General features: G+C 41.2%; 1 protein-coding gene across 2 annotated transcripts in view; it reads left to right on the forward strand.

Moving 5' to 3' along the window:
- LOC108266504 (C-X-C chemokine receptor type 3) overlaps window positions 1-17,607 on the forward strand; it is a 43,292-nt gene extending 25,685 nt beyond the window's left edge. The window contains exon 3 of one of the 2 annotated variants that reach the window (XM_053680739.1): window positions 15,417-17,607. In XM_053680739.1, coding sequence (XP_053536714.1) covers window positions 15,417-15,494 — 78 coding nt within the window. In that variant the 3' untranslated portion in view covers window positions 15,495-17,607. Of the gene's footprint in view, window positions 1-5,385; window positions 5,716-15,416 lie in introns of those variants that run through there. The other variant, XM_047155362.2, reaches the window with a different exon arrangement.
- Window positions 17,608-22,100: the final 4,493 nt, after the last annotated feature.

Consider the following 22,100-nt stretch of genomic DNA (forward strand, 5'->3'; position numbering starts at 1 on the left):
TTCAAATTGTTTAGAGATGGCCTTATAACCCTTCCCAGATTGATGACCAGCAACAATTGCTTTTCTGATGTCCTTTCTTCTTGGCATGATATGGACACATACCTGAGTGCTCCAGAACACCAAACTGCCAAAAGTGCTGTCTTTATAGAGGTAGTCACACAGTGGAAGTAGGAAGGGTGTACTTTTTTCCCACCTGGTTGATGAGGGGGGGTTGATGGGGTTGGGTGCGGGTGGTAGTGGGGAGGGTGAACAATTGCATATTGAATTATGTTTCTTTTCTCTTCTTTGGTGTCATCTGAGGTTATTTGTTTGTTTATAGAAGTTGGTGAGGACCTAACTGTTGTTATTTAGTTATTTAGGCCCTGATAAACAAACATTTTCAGTACTTTCTTTTTCCCATGACTGTATATGAAAGAGGGTAGTTAGCACTTTCAAGTGTCTTTGGCCACCCTGATACATTGCATGAGCAGTTCATTAATGTGATCAATTTGGGTATAATGGTAAATCAGTTTCCTTCACCCTGAACTTTGTGACTGTGTGCTCACACAACGGGATGTTTTGTTCACACCTTTACACCACGTCCTGTTCATCATTGAAGCATGCATGCATATTTGTTCATGTACCTGATCTTGCATGGAAATAACCCTACATGTGCTCGTGTGTGGTTGTGAGTGTGTTTTATCTCTTTGTGGGGACCAAATAATGACATTTGGCTGGCCCCCATGAGGGAAATTGCTGGGGTGTTTTTACATCCTGTGCATCCGGAAAGTATTCACAGCGCTTCACTTTTTCCACATTTTATTATGTTACAGCCTTCTTCCAAAATGGATTAAATTCATTATTTTCCTCAAGATTCTACAAATGATACCCCATAATGACAATGTAAAAGAAGTTTGTTTGAAATCTTTACAAATTTATTAAAAATAAAAAATAAAAAACCACATGTACATAAGTATTCACAGCCTTTGCCATGACACTCAAAATTGAGCTCAGGTGCATCCTGTTTCCACTGATCATCCTTGAGATGTTTCTACAACTCGACTGGAGTCCACCTGTAGTAAATTCGGTTGATTGGACATGATTTGGAAAGGCACACACCTGTCTATATAAGGTCCCACAGTTAACAATGCATGTCAGAGCACAAACCAAGCCATGAAGTCCAAAGAATTGTCTGTAGACCTCCAAGACAGGATTGTATCGAGGCACAGATCTGGAGAAGGGTACAGAAACATTTCTGCAGCATTGAAGGTCCCACTGAGAACAGTGGCCTCCATCATCCGTAAATGGAAGAAATTTGGAACCACCTCTTCCTAGAGCTGGCTGCCCGGCCAAACTGAGCAATCGGGGGAGAAGGGCCTTAGTCAGGGAGGTGACCAAAAACCCAATGGTCACTTTGATAGAGCTTCAGCATGTCTCTGTGGACAGAGGAGAACCTTCCAGAAGAACAATCATCTCTGCAGCACTCCACTAATCAGGCCTGTATGGTAGAGTGGCCAGACGGAAGCCACTCCTCAGTGAGAGGCACATGACAGCCCACCTGGAGTTTGCCAAAAGGCACCTGAAAGACTCTCAGACCAAGACCAAGACAAAGATTGAACTCTTTGGCCTGAATGGCAAGCGGCATGTCTGGAGGAAATCAGGCCCCAGTCATCACCTGGATAATACCATCCCTACAGTGAAGCATGGTGGTGGAAGCATCATGCTGTGGGGATGTTTTTCAGAGGCAGGAACTGGGAGACTAGTCAGGATCGAGGGAAAGATGAATACAGCAATGTACAGAAACATCCTTGATGAAAACCTGCTCCAGAGCTCTTTGGACCTCAGACTGGGGTGAAGGTTCATCTTCCAACAGGACAACAACCCTAAACACACAGCCAAGATAACAAAGGAGTGGCTACAGGACAACTCTGTGAATGTCCTTGAGTGGCCCAGCCAGAGCCCTTTCCAGATGCACTTTCCAGATGCCCTGTAAACTGCATAATGTGCCAAAAGATTTCTTTTAAGTTCTGAGAACATTAAATAAATCAAAAGTGAAAAAAAAATCTTGAAATAACTTCGGATATCACAAGAAGAAAACGTCGTTTTAAAAATAAGAACAAGGTTATAGGTTAATTAAAACATTAGCATTATCAAGCTGCTAAATTTGAAAATGTCCCAATTAAAAAAAAAGTGTTTTTATAAGCTTTATTTCTATGCACTCGCTGGCTTACTGTCAAATGATGTCTTTATATAGAGACAGAAGCTGAGCATGTGTGCTGCGGTGCATGAGAAGTTCAGAGATAAGGAGTCTCTTTCTACAGTCAAGAATAGGACAGTGACACTGCTTTCCTTCCAGCTGCAAGCTCATGGGATTTAAAGCAGTGTTTCTGTAAACATACCATGTAATTCAGCAGGTTAACACTGCCAGGTGTTTGTGGTTGTCATGTAAACTTTTTTTTTATTATTATTTCACATATCCTTAATGAGGAACCGAAAAACAGGAACACTTCTGTTTCATTGTGGGTTTTCCAATACAACTAAAGCAAAAATGACAAAAGTTAAAATATCATGATATATTATCTCAGCTTGATGGATGTCATAGTTACATAACAATTCTGATATTTTAATTATTTTACACACTGCCATGGCATCATTTCTGAAGTGGTAAGACTATTGGTCCAAAAAAGGAAATGATAACCACTCACTTCCTTGATGCTTAAGATAAATATACCACTGAATGGAAACTGATACTCTGATATTTTTTTTTGTGTGTGTGTGTGTGTGTGTGTGTGTGTGTGTGTTTTGATTTTGTTGTGTTACTTCTGTTGCTCTGTATGTCTCTCAATGTCAGTCACTTTGCATTGTAGTAGCAAGGGTGGTTCCATCAAAGGGACATGGATTGTACCTTTAGTATCATTTACCTGGAAACCTTTAAAAAATAAAATTGGACTTCTCTAAAAGCTAATACAAGGAACACCACATGCATTTTCCAAGGTTAAAAAAGTTACATACTAAAGGTACAAACATGTCCCCTTGATGGTACCACCCCACCAACAAACGAAATTACAATTTGTACAGGTATGTATTTCTGAGAGTGCATAAGTGCTAAGTGCAGAGTTTATGATTCAGTGTAAGTCTGCTGTGGTTCACACCTGTATAAGCAGTGATGTGCAAGTTTCTCTGAAGTTTTACAGATGGGCCTATAAATGAATGCCTTTTGAACCGTTGTGGTTTTCTTGTGCATAGGCAGGAAAGTCACTGCAGACAGGCAAAGGTTTCACGCACCCATTAAACTACACCTGGCCCCTCTCTGAGAGGAATTGTGGATGGTTTCACTTTAACACTTCTCTTAAGAGGCCCATTTAGGGACAGACTTCATGTTAAAACCTCAGGAAGTAAAGTAACAGAATCTGACATAGAGACATTTCAAGGTTGCTAGAAGAGATTCACTGAAGTCCAGATGGATATACTCTATTTATTTCTAATTACTTCAAGAGGTCTAGAGACTTGCTTAGAAAGCTAACAACCATTTGATAGTACAGACCACTTCCCTATTAGTTTAACATGCTGCAAAACCTCACTCATGTAAGGTGAGACTTTGCAAAGCAACACTCATGAAGTCACATGTTGCACAGCATAATCATCAGTGTTAAACTACCTTCAGTTTCCAAAAAGTGTCACAGTGTGAAGATCATGTTTAAAGAAACACTTCATCACAATGAATTTTGTGTTTTTATGCTTTTACAAAATTCATAACTGGTCTTTTCTATTTACATCTATAGTGTTCACTCTGTGCTAGCTTAGGAACGGGTAACTTTGTATGCTTAAAGGTGAAATGAAAACAAGAGTTTCAGTTGACTAATTTTTTCTTTCCGTGGTAAGACAGTTCTGTCCTCATAACCCATATTGGTTACGAATTTTTACATGACATCAGTGGCATGCAGGGGGAGTTGTGGGGGGAGGGGGGGGGGCATTTGGGTAAATGTGCCCCTCTGGAACATATTTTAACAAATATGTATTATTATTATTATTATGATTATTATTATTATTATTATTATTATTATTATTATTATTATAAATAACAATATGTTTCTAACATTGCCACTAACAATAATAATAAATATAAAATATTATTAACAAACTTCTTGTAGTGGGTTGTGTGTCGTGGTTAAAGCGTCACCCTTATTAACTGTGACGTTGGGCTACTGAGACTGTGTGCATGGGTGGTGCGCTGTTCATATTCAGTGCGGTGTGCCGTCAAGCCTCCCATCTGTGTAGCATGGCAGTTTAATGTAGCCCCGGGCCAGCCTAGAGATGGTGATGGAGCTGTGCGAAAAATGAGACGAGCCACAGCAGGAAAACATTCTAATGTCCACCATCTTCTACGAGCAGTGGAGAATGTAACAGACTAATGCCAGTACTTTGTGATCCATCGTCAGGGCGACGATACAAAAGTAGGGGGTAGAATGTAGTGGGGTTTGTGTCGTGGTTAAAACGTCACCCTTATTAACTACGTGGCCAATGGGCTCTCTCCCTACCACAGTATATATGTGGTTGTTTAGGCCTCCCAGAAGGCGTCATGGTCAAAAACCCGCCCCTTCCTTTCGTTGCTATGGACTACAGAGGTATGTGTTTTTAGCTTTGTTGCTTAGCTGTTTGATGCTAGCATTGTCCATTTGCCATGCGATTTACTTGTTTAGTGTGACGTTGGGCTACCGAGACTGTGTGCAGGTGTGATGTGCTGCTCACAATCAGTGTGGTGTGCCATCAGGGCTCCCAGCTGTGTAGCATGGTAGTTTAATGTAGCTCCAGTCGGAGCACCAGCTGTTGCCGTCACAACTATTGAAGACGCTATCGTGATTTTTGTATGTGCCATCGTGAGTATGATGTCATCGGATCACGGTAGGTAAATCGTTTAGTTCTATTACTCGAGCTAAACTATCTTGCATGTTTTCCAAATTGAGGTTGTTACACCTGTTTGTTCTTAGGGTCCTCAACTGTGCATGTGTTAAGACGAGCTGAGTGAGATGTGGTTATTTCGGTATAGCGCCTCCCCCACACTCGGAGCCACGTTGCTGCTTTGGGGCTGCTTTGGGGCTGCTTTGTTCTTGCTGCTTGATGTTTTGACTTGGTTTTTATTGTTTTATGTTTTGTTCTTTTGCTTCGTGTTGGTTACTGTCACTGAGATCAGCTTTCTTTAATTCAACTGTGTTGTAACAGTCTTTATCAACTATGTTGATACTGCTATGTGGTAGTAGTGGCTTTGGTAAACTTGCTACTTGTTTTCAGTTTAAGTGTGGGTTATCTGTGTTTTTGTGACAGTAAGTTTGTCTTGTTTTGTGTTTATTTTGTTTGTCTGCTTTGAGCAGATTGTAATTGTCTGTGTTTTTTGTTTTCTCCTTGTAGGAGCTGAGTGCTTCCTGAGGCTGGGGGGGAGTTCTTTGCTGCACCTTAAGCTTTACTTAATTGATGGTCGTTATTATTGCTGTGTTTATTTGATGTGAATTTTTGTGGGTCTGATTCTGACTAGTGGGGTGCTTTTTCCCTTTTGTATAGCTGGTGCTGTCGTACTAGCCTGCCCTTCATACAGGAAGCCTCAGTCCTACTATGATTATTGTAAACTTCCTCTTGTGACTGTTTTATCTGACCAATGCCTGACTGTGTTGGTTGCTTCTTTTAAAATAATTCTTGGACAGTCTTTTTAACTTCAAAATAAAATTTATTTTTGTATGGAAACCCATGCCTCTTGCTTGTTCTAAGTGGAACGTACTTGCATGTCTTTTATTTGGGTTATTTTCCCTGTTTTCTCGAGGTAGTGTAGTTGGTACAAAACGAAACAAATGAACCGCATAGCTGCACGTGCCGTAGTTGTTGCTACGAAACGGGCCACATTGCTACCCGTGGTGTAGTCGGCAGGATCTCCATAGTATATTTACGAAAAGAGAGCCACATTGCTACACGTGGTGTAGTTGGCAGGATTTACGAGGATACGTGCCACATTGCTAAATTTGTAATGAATTGTACAAAGGTAATACCGAAAATTTACATGTATTCTATCATGCTATTTTAAATGTAAAGAATGTGGCAGCAAGAGAATTATACTTAATCAGTTGTAATAAAAGAATAACTCGATTGCTACTGCATTCCTGACAATTACATTCAGTTTGTTTTTATCCAAAACCGTTCAATGACAGTAGCACAGTTTGGCACATCCTCGGGTGCTTATAAGTATTAATTCATTTTTCCTCTCTTTCTCAACTCCTAAAAGTGTATGCCACATTACCTGTCTCCACATCAACAGCTGAACAGTAATTTTCTGGAATGGCCATTAAAACTTGTGAAACCAGACTTCAAAGTCAATGTAATGAAGGAAGGCTCTCTGACCTACTGTTACCCTCAGTGGACTGTGACATTCCAGTTAACCTTGAGGAAGTCATTAAAATATTTAAAAACACAACAAACAGATGAGTACTGCTTTAAATACAGATAAATTATTTAATAAATAATTACATGTTCAAATACTGTAACATAAATACATTCAAAAACGTTTGGTTATGTACATTAAAGTAATAATTATTTTTTTATTTTAGTTTTTTTGTGCCCTTTTTAGTCCTTCCGCCCCAAATGCAGTAGTTATAATTAACAAATGCAGTAGTTATAAGAAACATCCCCACAAATAACAACATTGGTATCACTGAGTTGTGCCTTGTATCTGATTGTACCAGCTCACTTAATTTGCATGCCATTAGGACAAACGTATAATGTCAAGAGTAGTAAAATTTGTTGCATTTTCTATATTGAAATGTTAAAAGTAAGAAAAAATCTAACGTTTACACCATTATTTCTGAATTTACTGTAGATATTCTCCAGTCACTAGCACTTCCACCCTATCCATAGAGAAAATTTTGGACTTAATATGGCAACGAGGAGGCTGCTTATCTTACATTTTGCTTCGGAAATTGAAAATAAAGGGAGTTTCCACAACTGGATAGCATTTAGGCTTCAGTTAACATTCACAATTAAAACTGAGCAGTGATGCCAGACATCTAGTTCAGCCATGAAACTCTACCCTCATGCTGATTGGCTCCCTCAATGCCCATGCATCAGCCTATCAGCCATGCTTCTTTGCCTATGTAACCCTTTATGATCCCGACTAACTCGCTGGCTACTGCCTGCACACACTACAAAATTTCTGCATCCTAGGCCAGTAAAACACTGACAATTGTAATCAATTGTCATTTTTTTCCAAGAAAAAAACATAAATTCCACATGATTCAGCTAATTAAAGATTTTCCAGGTGGTGCTGGGTTTTATTAGGAGTGTACCCTTTTTTCACATTTGCCCAAGCAGCATGGAGCCCTATCGCCTTATAGCGATCCTGTAGTCACCAACTGAGTATCCGTTCTACCACCTTTCACAAAAAAAAAATTAAAAACTTGGCACACACTCACCCCAATATGCACTCACCCTATGAGCCGTACACTTATATAGTCTAAATTGATGACACCCGGGGTACATATAGACCCTATGTCACAGTTAAATAAGTCTTTCGATAGTGGAGTCATCAACCTTTATTGATGCAAGAGAGGCCTGTAGGTCATTTAACTTTGTCCTTGGCTCTTTTGAGACTTGGTAGATGAGGCATTGCTGTGCTCTTGGAGGAATTGTGGATGGTCGGCCATTTCTAGGAAGGTTCCCTACTGTGCCAATTTTTTCCATTTGGAGATAATGACTCACATTGTGGTCCTTTGGGGTCCCAGAGCCTATGAAATAGCTTTGTAGCCCTTCCCAGACTGATATATTTCCATCACTTTCTTCCTCAATATTTCAGGAATTTCTTAAAATTTTGGCATAGTATGTTACTGTGCAAGACCTTTTAACCAAATCCATGCTGTTGAAATAGTTCTATTTAAGTGTTGATTTCTGCACAGCCCGTCCTCTTGGTTTGGCGGGGGGTTTCTTTTTCTGTACCCTTTGCAGCAGCAGCATGCTTCTCTTCTTTTCTATGTCTGTGCATGTCTATCAGAGCTAGTATTCATACTCGCTCCTCAGCAGCAGCATAGCAGATCTAGTCCTCCAAGACCAAACTTATTTACAATCTCACAATGTAATTTTGAAAGTTCTTGTGACTGAAATAGGGTTAGGATAGACTGGGGCATGTTGTCACATGTTTTGCTCTTTCTTTCTTTGGAATGCTATATTGCAGTGGAATACATGTCATACCAAATGAAAGAATGAAGTCTCAGGCACATATTTTGTATTATTATATCTTTATATATTTTCAGTATGGCATTATAGACAGTTAAATACAGAATTTGCATCAGATCTCCATCAGTGGGTAAGTTGTCAAGTTATTATTTTGAACACAGATTTTTATTCAATTTCAAATTCCAAACCAAATACATGTTAATTAGAAAAAAGACAATGGAAGAGCGACAATGTTGATTTAAGTATAGGAGGCATATGATCAACAGTGGTTTGCTCCAGTAGCCCAACCTAAACACTGTCTTATTTATTGCTAAAATAAAACCACATTTCTACAAATAAAGAAATATACTTTTATTTACTACACAGCAAACATGCATCCCATATTGGCTCATCATGGGCAGCCCATACAGTGAGGGGAAAAAAGTATTTGATCCCCTGCTGATTTTGTACGTTTGTCCACTGACAAAGAAATGATCAGTCTATAATTTTAACGGTAGTTGTATTTGAACAGTGAGAGACAGAATAACAACAAAAAAATCCAGAAAAACGCATGTCAAAAATGTTATAAATTAATTTGCATTTTAATTAGGGAAATAAGTATCTCAGAAAGATTTCTGGCTCCCAGGTGTCTTTTATACAGGTAACGAGCTGAGATTAGGAGCACACTCTTAAAGGGAGTGCTCCTAATATCAGTTTGTTACATGTATCAAAGACACCTGTCCACAGAAGCAATCAATCAATCAGATTCCAAACTCTCCACCATGGCCAAGACCAAAGAGCTCTCCAAGGATGTCAGGGACAAGATTGTAGACCTACACAAGTCTGGAATGGGCTACAAGACCATTGCCAAGCAGCTTGGTGAGAAGGGGACAACAGTTGGTGCGATTATTCGCAAATGGAAGAAGCACAAAAGAACTGTCAGTCTCCCTCGGCCTGGGGCTCCATGCAAGATCTCACCTCGTGGAGTTGCATTGATCATGAGAACAGTGAGGAATCAGCCCAGAACTACACGGGAGGATCTTGTCAATGATCTCAAGGCAGCTGGGACCATAGTCACCAAGAAAACAATTGGTAACACACTACGCCGTGAAGGACTGAAATCCTGCAGCGCGCGCAAGGTCCGCTGCTCAAGAAAGCACATATACATGCCCGTCTGAAGTTTGCCAATGAACATCTGAATGATTCAGAGGACAACTGGGTGAAAGAGTTGAGGTCAGATGAGACCAAAATGGAGCTCTTTGGCATCAACTCAACTCGCCGTGTTTGGAGGAGGAGGAATGCTGCCTATGACCCCTGGAACACCATCCCCACCATCAAACATGGAGGTGGAAACATTATGCTTTGGGGTTTTTTTCTGCTAAGGGGACAGGACAACTTCACCGCATCAAAGGGACGATGGACGGGGCCATGTACCGTCAAATCTTGCGTGAGAACCTCCTTCCCTCAGACAGGGCATTGAAAATGGGTCGTGGATGGATATTCCAGCATGACAATGACCCAAAACACACGGCCAAGACAACAAAGGAGTGGCTCAAGAAGAAGCACATTAAGGTCCTGGAGTGACCTAGGCAGTCTCCAGACCTAAATCACATAGAAAATCTGTGGAGAGAGCTGAAGGTTCGAGTTGCCAAACGTCAGCCTCGAAACCTTAATGATTTGGAGAAGATCTGCAAAGAGGAGTGGGACAAAATCCCTCCTGAGATGTGTGCAAACCTGATGGTCAACTACAAGAAACGTCTGACCTCTGTGATTGCCAACAAGGGTTTTTAAACCAAGTACTAAGTCATGTTTTGCAGAGGGGTCAAATACTTATTTCCCTCATTAAAATGCAAATCAATTTATAACATTTTTGACGTGCGTTTTTCTGGATTTTTTTTGTTGTTATTCTGTCTCTCACTGTTCAAATAAATCTACCATTAAAATTATAGACTGATCATTTCTTTGTCAGTGGGCAAACGTACAAAATCAGCAGGGGATCAAATACTTTTTTCCCTCAATGTATCAGGCCACTGGGGATTTGTACATTGACGTGACATTGGTCCCACAGCATTGGCCCAATGTAGGTGTTACGAAGCGCAGACGGAGACAAGCGCGGGCGAGTGGAGAGATGGCGTGTGACTGAACACAGGACGAGAATCGACTCGGGACAGAGCAGGTAAGCTGTATATCAGGGACGTAGGCAAAAGCATAGTGAGGGACGAGCGTGAAGTCGAGCACCAGGGAAAACGCTCATAATGAAACCGGCTTGGTAATCAAACAGAGACGAGGCTGCTGAGCGGTTACTTTGCAAGCGGCTCATGCTAGGGAGGCCCTTATATAAACTTAGGTGTGTACAGGTGTTCGTAATTAGAACTCCGGCGAACTCGAGCACGGGTATGACTGGGAAGTGTAGTCCTCCTCCGCCACGTCCCTGGGCGGCACTACACTTTGTGAGCTGCCGTGCTGATTTCGCCGTGTCGTAACAGTATGCAGCCCACATTATTCCAGTCAGGGTGTGCACTTTGGTGGGCTGCCCACATTGGGCCAGTGCTGTGGGGCCAATGTTGCACCTATTTGCTGTTTCTAAAATATATAGAAAAACATAAGAGAAAATGTGTGGTCCAAAAAATTTCACACTGATTATAAAATTGATTATAGTACCTAAGCGAATTTTTGGTATTCTATGATCGGCCACGCCTACTTCGACCAAAAGATGCAAGCTATTTGTTGGTACCTGGAATAGTGAAGGCTACAGCAGGGGGAAGAGCTTTCTCTTACACAGTTATGAAACTGCATTCTCTGGGGGTTTAACCAAAACATCTGAGGCTGGACACACACATGCACAACCATTTTGCTCATTAATTTATTTGCCTTGCCACTGGCTGGACTGGTTGTGTTTCTCTGGAAAACAACAACAACAAATGGATCTAACTATATATGGCTGTATGCTCTGCCTGTTTAAAATTCATATTTTGGGCATTACAGTAATTATAATGTCGTTCATTTACTCAAACCATGATAATTATTTTATACTGTCAAGTATTGTTGTCAATGTCAATAATCTTAATAAGATTTAACTGCATCATTACACAAGTAAATATTAACAGCAACTAACACACACCAGGACACAAAAAAGCCAAACTCAAGCACTTGTGCAGTAAAGGCACTGTTAGAGTATTTTATAATTAGTTATAGTTTTAAAATAATCCTAATTCATAATAATTTCTCTCATAACAAATTTGTATAGTGTATTTAGTGGTAAATTCAATCATTCTCAAATTTTAGCACTTTTATGTGTAATTTTAAGCTTTTCAAAGTGCATCAATCTGACAAAAAAAAAGCCGGAAGCAGGGCTTTTTAAAACTTGACACATTCTGCCTAGCATGCAGCAACTTCCTCCATGAGACTGCGTGTGAATGTGTGCCAGTGGTTAAGGAGCAAACGTCTAATGTGACCACAGCCTACCAACAAATTTGATGTAGCTGAAAGGTTCCTGTGTCTCTTTAATCTCAAAGGATTAGCATTATGTTACAGAAGACAGTCACCATGACGCTGGTAGCCTAATATTTATCATTTATTATATTACATTTATTATCATTTATGTACATTACTGTACATTAAAAATTCAGATGCATCAATGTCACATCATCTTAATTCAAGCAAAGCTCTTACCTGCAGATATTGTATTGCTGTTACAGGCACAGCTGTTTCCCCTACTGAACAATGCTGACACCTATTGGACAAAATGGAAAGCTGCACATCAGAATATCATTCAGAATTAACAACCGGAAATTGTTTTTAGAAGGGTTACACGATGTCGCTGTCATGCAAAGGCTTAATACTTAATATTTAATACTTAATGAGATGGAGATCAATTCACTCAACTGACCAAAGCCTGTATCGAAACTGACACAATCGATAAATTTTGCTTGCTCAATATATATCTTAAATATACTATTGGTACATAGTGTAGGTACCAATATACTATGTATTCCTTGTTAGTAACAAAAAACACTTTATTAGGAATAACGGTACACTTACTCATTCATGCAATTATCTAATCAGACAACTGTGTGGCAGCAGTCCAATGCATAAAATTATGCACATACCCGTCAGCAGCTTTAGGTAATGTTCATATCAACCATCAGAATGTGGGGAAAAAAATAAATCTCAGTGATTTTGACCATAGCATGATTGTTGGTTCCAGGCAGGCTGGTTTTATTTCTATAACTGCTGATCTCTGGGATTTTCATGCACAGTAGTCTCTAGAGTTTATTCAGAATGGTGCAATAAAGAAAAAAACCTGCAGTGAGCAGCAGTTCTGAGGACAGAAATGCTGTGTTGATGAGAGAGGTCAACTGAGAATGGCCAAAACTGAGCAGTTGAAGACTGGAAAAATGTAGCCTGCTCTGATGAATCTGGATTTCTGCTGAGGCACACTGATGGTAGGGTCAGAATTTGGCACCAACAGCATGAATTCGTGAACCCATCCTGCCTTGTGTCAACAGTTCAGGTAGGTGGAGGTGGTATGTTGTGATGTGCAGAATGTTTAATTGGCACAGTTGGGCCCCGTTAATACCAATCAGTCACAGCTTGAATACCACAGCCTATACCACAGCCTATTTAAGTATTGTTGCTGACTATGTGCATCACCTCATGGCCACAATTTACCCATCTTCTAATGGCTACTTCCAGCATGATAATGCGTCATGTGTTGTGGATAAAAAATGTCATAAAATAAACATAAGGGAGGTCCAGATCCAGATCCAGGTACTGACGACGGGCACCGGCACCTAGACATACAGAAGCGGTTTTAGTCAGAAGTGGATAAATTGGTAAAACACTTTAAAGATCTTTATGGGTTATTAGTCGAAATAGTCGAAAGAAGTGTACGAGCTGAGGAGTGCTAAAACACACACACACACACACACACACACACATGCTCGTACAGTCAAGGGCGGGCAAGTAGACACAACATACGCACACACTCTCTCTTTCTCATACACACACATGAATAACTTTAATAGAATCTTATAGTAATAGAGAAACTCTATGAAAAACAGAATTGTAGGATATGCAGGACAGTAGAACTGTAATGATATTAAGAAGTTGGAAGTACAGTAAACCGCTTTTCAAGTAGTATAAATATATATAAACTAAGAAATATAGTGCAAATATGAAAATAAATTATAAATGAGAAGTACGGGGAAAAAAGGAAAATATAACTTACTCATGATTCAGATGGTGAAGATTCTCGTCTCGCAAGGAAAGCCTTAATTTTTAGAGAACCATGAAGAAAGCCAGTTATAAGGGTGGCTGCCCCCCCCCCCCCCCCCCCTCGAGATAACGATAAGACCAAGGTCCCTCCCGGTTGTTTAGTCGTCTTGCTTACGTCATTTTTATTACCTAGGGAAATGGGAATCATGGTTTCTGAAGACCTAGGTAAGGGAGAACCCTGGTTTTTGAAGACCTAGGTAAAAGAGAACCCTGGTTTTTGAAAACCTAGGTAAATAGAAACACTGGGTTTTTGTTTCCTGGGTTGTTGGAAATGCCTGAGTTCTGATTTTATGTGTAAAGTAAAACCCCGGGTTTCAATTCTATGGGTAAGTGAAATAGGCCTTTTCTGGAAACCTATGGGTTATCTAGTGTGTAAATACAGTATAAATACTGGAACTTAAGCTCAGGGTAGGGGGGATCACTTTTGAGAATTCTCATCGGTGTGGATCTCCTGTGGTGGAATGGAACAATAAAGCTGGACCCTTGCTTCTTCTCACTCACGGCTGGTGTATTTTTTCTATCTCCAACTGGGCTCAGAGGTAGATGTGAGTATTGGCTTCTAAGTTGAGTTTTAAATGTTTTTGGGTAATAGGCTAAATTCGAGCCAACACATGTCACAAAGCAAAAGTTGTCTCAACCTGGTTTCATGAACTGGTTTCATCATAGTACAGAAACAGCACTGGTTAAAGTAGGAAACGACCTATTGGCCTCTGCTCAAGGTTGTGTCTCCTTGCTTGTGTTACTTGACCTTAGTGCAGCTTTTGATATTATAGATCATACTATTCTTCTTGATAGACTAGAAAATGTTGTCATTAAGGGAACAGCCCTCTCCTGGCTCAGGTCTAATTTGTCCGGTCGCTATCAGTTCATAGATGTAAATGGGGACTTCTTCATGCATACCGAGGTAAGGTGTGGTGTTCTGCAAGGTTCTGTTTTAGGCCCATTGCTTTTTACTTTATATATGCTACCTCTGAAATTATTTGTAAACATGGAATTAGCTTCCACTGTTATGCTGATGATACACAGTTATATGTTTCAGCAAAGCCAGATGACAGACTGCAACTGCATAACATTGAGGAATGTGTAAAAGACATTAGACAGTGGATGCTTATTAACTTCCTTTTACTCAATTCTGACAAGACTGAAGTACTTCTACTAGCACCGCATGTAGCTAGAATTACACAGTATGTAGCTGATTACACAGTAGCTTTGGGTGGCCGTTGTTTCATCATGTGCCTTGGTGTGATGATTGACTCCAGTCTTTCATTTGACACTCATATAGATAGTATTACTAGGATAGCCTTCTTTTATCTCAGAAATATTGCTAAGATAAGAAATATATTGTCACTACATGATGCAGAAAAATTAGTTCATGCTTCCGTCACCTTTAGGCTAGATTATTATAATGCCTTACTGTGTGGATGTTCCAGTAGGTGCATGAACAAACTCCAGTTAGTCCAGAATGCAGCTGCGACAGACCTTACCAGAACCATACAATATGACCACATCACCCCTATCTTATCCACACTGCATTGGCTCCCAGTAAAAGTTTGCATTGATTATAAAATACTACTACTGACCTATAAAGCACTGAATGGTCGCACCACAGTACCTAAGCAAATTTTTGGTCTTCTATAATCCACCGCACCTACTTAGAGCGAAAGGTGCAGGTTATCTGTTGGTACCTTGAATAGCAAAGGCTACAGCAGAGGGAAGAGCTTTCTCTTACAAAGCCCTACAGTTATGGAATAGCCTTCCAATTAGTGTCTGGGACTCAAGCACAGTCTCAGTGTTTAAGGCCAGGCTGAAATCATATTTGTTTACACAGCCTTACCATGAATAGACTTTCATTTATGCAAAGTACACAGTCTTACCTAATAATCTCTCCCTCTCTTTACCTCCCTCTCCCTTTCTGTTGAGCCACACATGATTTTATGGAGATGACAGTGATCCTGACCCTTTCTGCTCTCTAGACCTGCCTGATCCATCCTGATGCCCTACATCTGGATGGAGCTCTCATCAACTGGAGGCTACAGCCTGGAGAATGCTGAGATAGCTGAGGATGGTACCACTTGAAGTACCATGGAAATGGTTTTGGACCTCAATTCCACATGAACATTCTTGCTGTGGTTGCTGGGACTATGGTTCACTACTATGGCCTTGGGACTGCAATTACCACATGCAGTTTTGCACTCAGGTCTCCTTTGGTGAACAGTGGACTAGTTCAACAAAGACTTCATGTAAAAACCATAATGAACTTTCTTTTACTTTCACACTGTCTGTTGTTTCCCAGATGAGGACGGGTTCAATTCTGAGTCTGGTTCCTCTCAAGGTTTCTTCCTCATTACATCTTAGGGGGTTTTTCCTTGCCACCTTCACCACCGGCTTGCTCAATAGGGATAAATTCACACACTTAAAATCTGTATCCTGTGTTTATATATTTCTGTAAAGCTGCTTTGAGACAATGTCCATTGTTAAAAGCACTATACAAATATAATTGAATTGAATGAACGTGTCGATAAGTTCTTCAGTAGCGTTCTCAGTCACCGGATCTGAATCCAATCGAACATTTTTGCAATGTGGTAGAACAGAGATTCACAGTATGAAAGTGCACCTGAAAAATCTGCAGGAATTTCATGCTACAATCATGTCAACATGGACCAGAATCTCAAAGGAGTGTTTCCAACATCTTGAAGAATTGAGGCTGTTTCATAGTATTCCTAAAAAAGCGTTCAGTGAGTATACTGTCATTGATCTGACCCAGCAGACCTACTTGATTAATCAAAACACTAAAAATGTCACAATCTATTGGTCAAGTGCGTTTGAATGCTACTTTTTACAAAACAACTTATTAAAATCAGATTGTTGTAGTAGTAGTAGTAGTAGTAGTAGTAGTAGTAGTAGTAGTACCAATATGTCTTATTAACAGGGTTGAAATAAGGGTAACAGGATTGATAATCGTATAACAATAATACAATAGATTTGAATAATACAGTAGATTTTTAAAGATTTTAAATGTAGACTACCAGTGGTAAGCTGCTGTTTTGTCTGACTGGCATCAATCTTTCTGCTTGGCATGTCTAAAAACAACAAGAAAATAGAAAGACAAATAAGTACATGTTTTCCAAAGTAAGGAAAGTTTATTTCATTTATATAGCATGGAAAATATACTTTTGATTTAGTTGTTTCATTTAATTATTTTACAAATTAATATCGGACACTTAGAAGATTTCAGAAGAGGATTTTGTGCACTAATATTTAGAAATATTACTGGGGTCACATTCAGAAAAGATGTAAATGGTGCAACTTATATAGCACTTTTATCCAAAGCACTTTACACTGTTCTCATTCACCCACTCACACACACACCAATGGTAGCAGAGCTGCCATGCAAGGTGCTAACTTGCCATCGGGAGCAACTTGGGGTTCAGTGTATTGCCCAAGGACACTTTGGCATGTGGAGTCATGTGGGCCAGGAATCGAACCACCAACCCTACGATTAGTGGATAACCCACTCTACCACCTGAGCCACAGCCACCCATTTATTAATTTAAACCCAAGATGTGTTTAAATTAATAAAGCAATGTTCTGCATTGTACTTCTGCACCTGAAAATACAAGTGGAATAAGCAATTACTACTGTTTAAAAAAAAGTTCAGAAACTTAAAGTTGGAGTTTCTGCAGGCCTTCTAACCCTATCTTTCACATAAAATGCTATTATTTCAATACAATAATTTCAGTGCATCGCATTTCACAGTGGCTAACACAGCTAATTATAATGAATGTAAGCTGCAGAACAGAAATGATACGCTTTAATAATAAAATAAACAAACAGTTGTGGTTGCTTATTCCACTTGTAATTTCAGATGTAATTTGCGGTTGTAGTTTTCATGAAGAAGTCAGCCAGCAACAGTCAGGAGGAGACTGTGGGTAATGGAGGTGTGATATGAGCAGCGTAAGAGACAAACAGAAGGCTTATCTTACAGAAACTTCAGCAATGTTAAAATAAAATAATTGAAATAATCTTTTTTTGAGATGTGTTGCTGCCATCAAATTGAAAATTATCTGATTTTTCCCTTAAAATTGTACATTTCCTCAGTTTAAAGATGTGATATGATTTCTACATTCTATTGTGAATAAAATGTGGGTTTATGAGATTTGAAAATCATTGCATTGTTTTTATTTACATTTCATACATGTTTTATATGTTGATGCTGACAGTTGTTGTGTCTTCCTCATTTTTTTAAGCTGGAAACCCCCACAGATGCCTTTTCTTTCAGCTGGGGGAATGTTTGAAATTATGGCCCTGTGCCATACATGGGGTTTATTCATGTAAAAAAAATCGGGTCGCTGGTGCTGCCATCCTTATGGAGGTCTGCAAATAGAGTCTCTGAATTTTCTGTCAGTCTCTTGTTTTTGTAAATTTTCATGCAGTTTCATTTGAAATATCTTTTGGGGTAGTTCAGTGGAATGGCCTCTACACTTTGGGTTTGTGTGGGCCTAGGGTTATGGGCCATTTGCACCTGTAATTGGAGTTGGTTGTGGATCATTCCTGCTATTGTTTTGGCCAAGAAGTTTTTACACCTTTCTTTTCACACCTCCAATATGTAGGTCGGCTGGTCAGGTAGAACTGAACCCTCATAGAGCAGCTGTTCAGTGGAGATAAAGGCACATTGATAGAAAGTAAATGTAATAATAATAATAACTTCTGTAAGAGTAATAAAGTATTCTATGAGAAGACTATTCAAGTTACTAGTTACTTCAGATCTGAATTTGATTAAAGTAAAAAAAAATATATCTAAATTTCACACTATGTGTGTGTGTGTGTCCAGCCCCAGATGTTTTGGTTAAAGCCCCATAGATGCACCTGAGTAAAAGACACCTTATATAAAAATATTATGTTATAAAATTGTTCGTTGTTACACATTTCCTCTTTTGTTCAAGGAAAATCCTAAATTTCACACTGTGTTTTTTTGTGTGTGTGTGTGTGTGTGTGTGTGTGTGTGTGTGCGTGTTGATACCCTCACTTCTGACCTCTCTCCAGGACACTAAAAACGTGAGCGGTTGTTGTGTCAGATCACTGCAGCGCATCGCAGGGCACAACACATTTGATCTACGTCTGCAAGACTCAGGGGTAAAAGTAATATTTAGGACATGGGGACGCTCTACTTCTTTCATGGCTGCCAAGAACCTGGGAAACAGTACTATTAACTGCATGTTTAATAAATGCATATTTTCACACTGATATCATGGAAATGTGATTAAAACTATTTCATTGCAGATGTTTCTGTTCCAAGGGTTTCATCAAAAAACTAGCTATTGGTTTGGTTCAGTGGTCAAACCTTAGATGTTTACTGTTCCTTATATGTCAGTTTGAGCATCAGAATCATGCTCAAACAAATCATTCAATCATCTACATATTTGGCCAGGTCAGAGTCACAAGTCAGACTTTTAGATAAACGATTTTGTGGAATGTTTTCAAGAGGTGGGAGAAAACTGGAGAACCTGTAGGAAACCCACACAGGCCCAGGAGGAACCATGAAACACTGCAAATGTGACCACAATTCAGCATTGAACCAACAACTCTTGAAACATGAAGTAATAACACTACCCATTATGCCTACTCACCACTGCAGCTGGAACAAGCTGAAGTTTAACTAGCTTACCACATGGATTCATTAACTAAGCAAAGTTTACCTAATTTACTAATACATAAAAGTCTTTAAGGAAAGAAATGTGAAAGTACAAATCAGTATAAATATGTACAAATACTAAATAAGTATGCTAAATAATTAAGCTTTTTTAAAAAAAGGTTAAACACAAACTAAGTGTAGACACTAAGTTTAAATAAGTTTATATAACTGCAGGAACCTGTAGGAAATCCACGCAGACCCAGGAGGAATCATGAAACACTACAGAAGTGACCACAATTCAGCATTGAACCTTCAACCCTTGGAACATGAAGTAATAACACTACCCATTATTCCAAATTATCACTGCAGTTATTCATCAAGCCTTAAGTTTTCACTATTCCAAATATGTCAGTTTGAGCATCTGAATCGTGTTGAAACTGTTACGCCATGGCGAACTTGCAGCCGCAGAGCGGACGAGAACTACACGTCCCAGCCTGCACTCAAGATCGCCGGAGTATTGAGTGCCAAACCTGTGTTTCATCTAAGGTTATATGGAAGACCTTGTTAACGACAGCGTGGCGCGAAGTAAACGCTCAGTATCCCAAACGCTGACGTTCTACCAAGCTATTGTCTACGTGTTGGACTTTTCTGGTTTACGGATATACGCGTCGTCTCTGATTCACGATTTCCCAAATACCCCTTTGGATTATCTCGTTGCATTGCTTGTTCATCGTCTGTTACTTCAGACCGTGTTCTCCGCTGTGTTCCTCGTTTTCCTGCTGCTGGCTTGCCCGTGCTTAACGTTACAGATTACTTCGCCTTACTATGGAGGCCCCAGAATGGCCACCCGCCTATTATGAACAGAACCGAGTGATAAATGTGCAGCAGGAACAGATATCACGCCTGAAAGAAACAATTGGAGCATCTAAGCGCTTCCAAGGGGCAAACCGTGGCTCCTCCCACTGCTGCCTTCCCGCATCCATCGTCTCCCCCTCGCGTATGCTCCATCAGCGCACGCGGCGCCTGCTCCAGCCACACCGGCTGTGCACTATCCGCGCTTACCCACACCAGAGTGCTATGCCGGCAAGCCTGAAAGATGCAAGGGCTTCATGCTTCAGTGCACACTGTATTTTGAGAGCCACCTGGACATGCTGGAAGTAAGCAAGCTGACGCATTTCATGGAGCTACTCACCGGACGTTCCCTGGAGTGGGCCACGGCAGAGTGGGCGTGAGGAGGTGGGGTAAGACCCTCGCTAGCAGATCTCCTCTCCCGCTTCCAACGTACTTGCGATCATTCCCGTGACGGCTGGGGGACCGATCAAGAGCTCCTTGCGATTATGCAGGGCTCCTGTGACGTTGTGGACTATGCTCTGGAGTTCCGCACATTCGCTGCAAGGAGCGGGTGGAATGAGCCGGGACTGAAGACCGCGTTCCGTCAGGGGCTCAATCCCCAGCTGGTTCGAGAGTTGGCCTGCCGGGGCGAACAGTTAACCCTCGATGATCTCATCGACCTGGCAGTACGGTTGGACCGCCTTCACCGTACGAACCATAATGCACTGTGGAGCCCCTTGCCACCAGAGCCACTACCTCCAGCAGAACCCATGCAGCTCGGCCGGGCCCGGATCCGCAAGGAGGAGAGAGAGAGACGACACAGAGAGTCATTGTGCTTCTATTGTGGTGAAAACATGCACGCTGTTCACCAGTGCCTGCATAGGAGGTCATGGCCGACCGAGGGGAGCACAGCCAGTCAACCTCATCATCCCCGGGTGAGTCCATTCCAGTTATGTAAATCTCGTGTCTTTATCTTACCTGTGGTGCTTGAATATTCAGGTCAGTCTATTGCGCTTACAGCGCTCATCGACTCTGGGGCAGCCAAGAACTTCGTAGATGAGAGGACGGCGCAGACTCTCAGCTTCCCCATTCAGTCCCTGCTCCAGCCTCGGGAGGTGCAATCCATTGATGGGTCCCCAATAGGAGGCGGGGTCATATCACACTACACAGTGCCAATCACCCTGCAAGTCAGTGCCCTTCACCATGAGACCATCATCTTGTATGTCACAGTTTCCATCCTGCACCCCATCATTCTCGGCCTACCATGGCTCGAATGTCATAACCCTCAGGTATCGTGGGCAGACAAACAGGTGACCAAATGGTCCCCCTACTGTCTATGACACTGCCTGATGGGCCCGAACGTTCCTGTGGCCACCACAACAGTGGAAAGTCCTCTGTCCCATGTCCCTGTCACCTTTCCTCCAGAGTATCATGACCTCAGTGAGGTGTTCAGCAAAGAAAGGGCAAGCGGCTTACCACCACACAGACCCTATGACTGCACCATAGATCTCCTCCCCGGAGCTAGCCCACCACGGGGTCGAGTATACTTGCTTTCCCAATTGGAACATCGGGCCATGGATGCGTACATTCAAGAAGCTCTCCAACAGGGGTATATTTGGCCCTCCACATCACCCACGTCCGCTAGGTTCTTTTTCGTGGAGAAGAAAGGAGGGGGCCTTCGACCATGCATCGATTATCGGGGTCTCAATCAGGTGACAGTGAAGTACCATTATCCCCTGCCACTAGTGCCCGCAGCCCTTGAACAGCTAAGGTCCGTGACCTTTTTCACGAAATTAGACTTACACAGCACTTACAACCTGATCCGCATCAGGGAGTGCGACGAGTGGAAGACGGCCTTTAGCACCACTTCCGGGCACAACGAGTATTTGGTCATGCCGTATGGGCTTGCTAACGCTCCCTCAGTATTCCAAAACTTAATCAATGACATCCTGAGGGACCTACTGGGGCGGTGCGTCATCGCCTACATCGATGATATCCTAATATACTTGACGTCCTTTGAAAAACATACCAAGCATGTCCGAAAAGTGTTGCACTGTCTGCTGCAATATCAGCTGTATGTGAAAGCTGAGAAGTGCAAGTTCCATCAGCGCACTATCACTTTCCTGGGATATGTCATTAGTCCGGAGGGGGTCACCATGGACCAACGCAAGGTAAGGGCAGTGGTGGAGTGGCC

This window comes from Ictalurus punctatus, chromosome 1, assembly GCF_001660625.3.
Source record: "Ictalurus punctatus breed USDA103 chromosome 1, Coco_2.0, whole genome shotgun sequence".
NCBI classification, from domain to species: domain Eukaryota; kingdom Metazoa; phylum Chordata; class Actinopteri; order Siluriformes; family Ictaluridae; genus Ictalurus; species Ictalurus punctatus.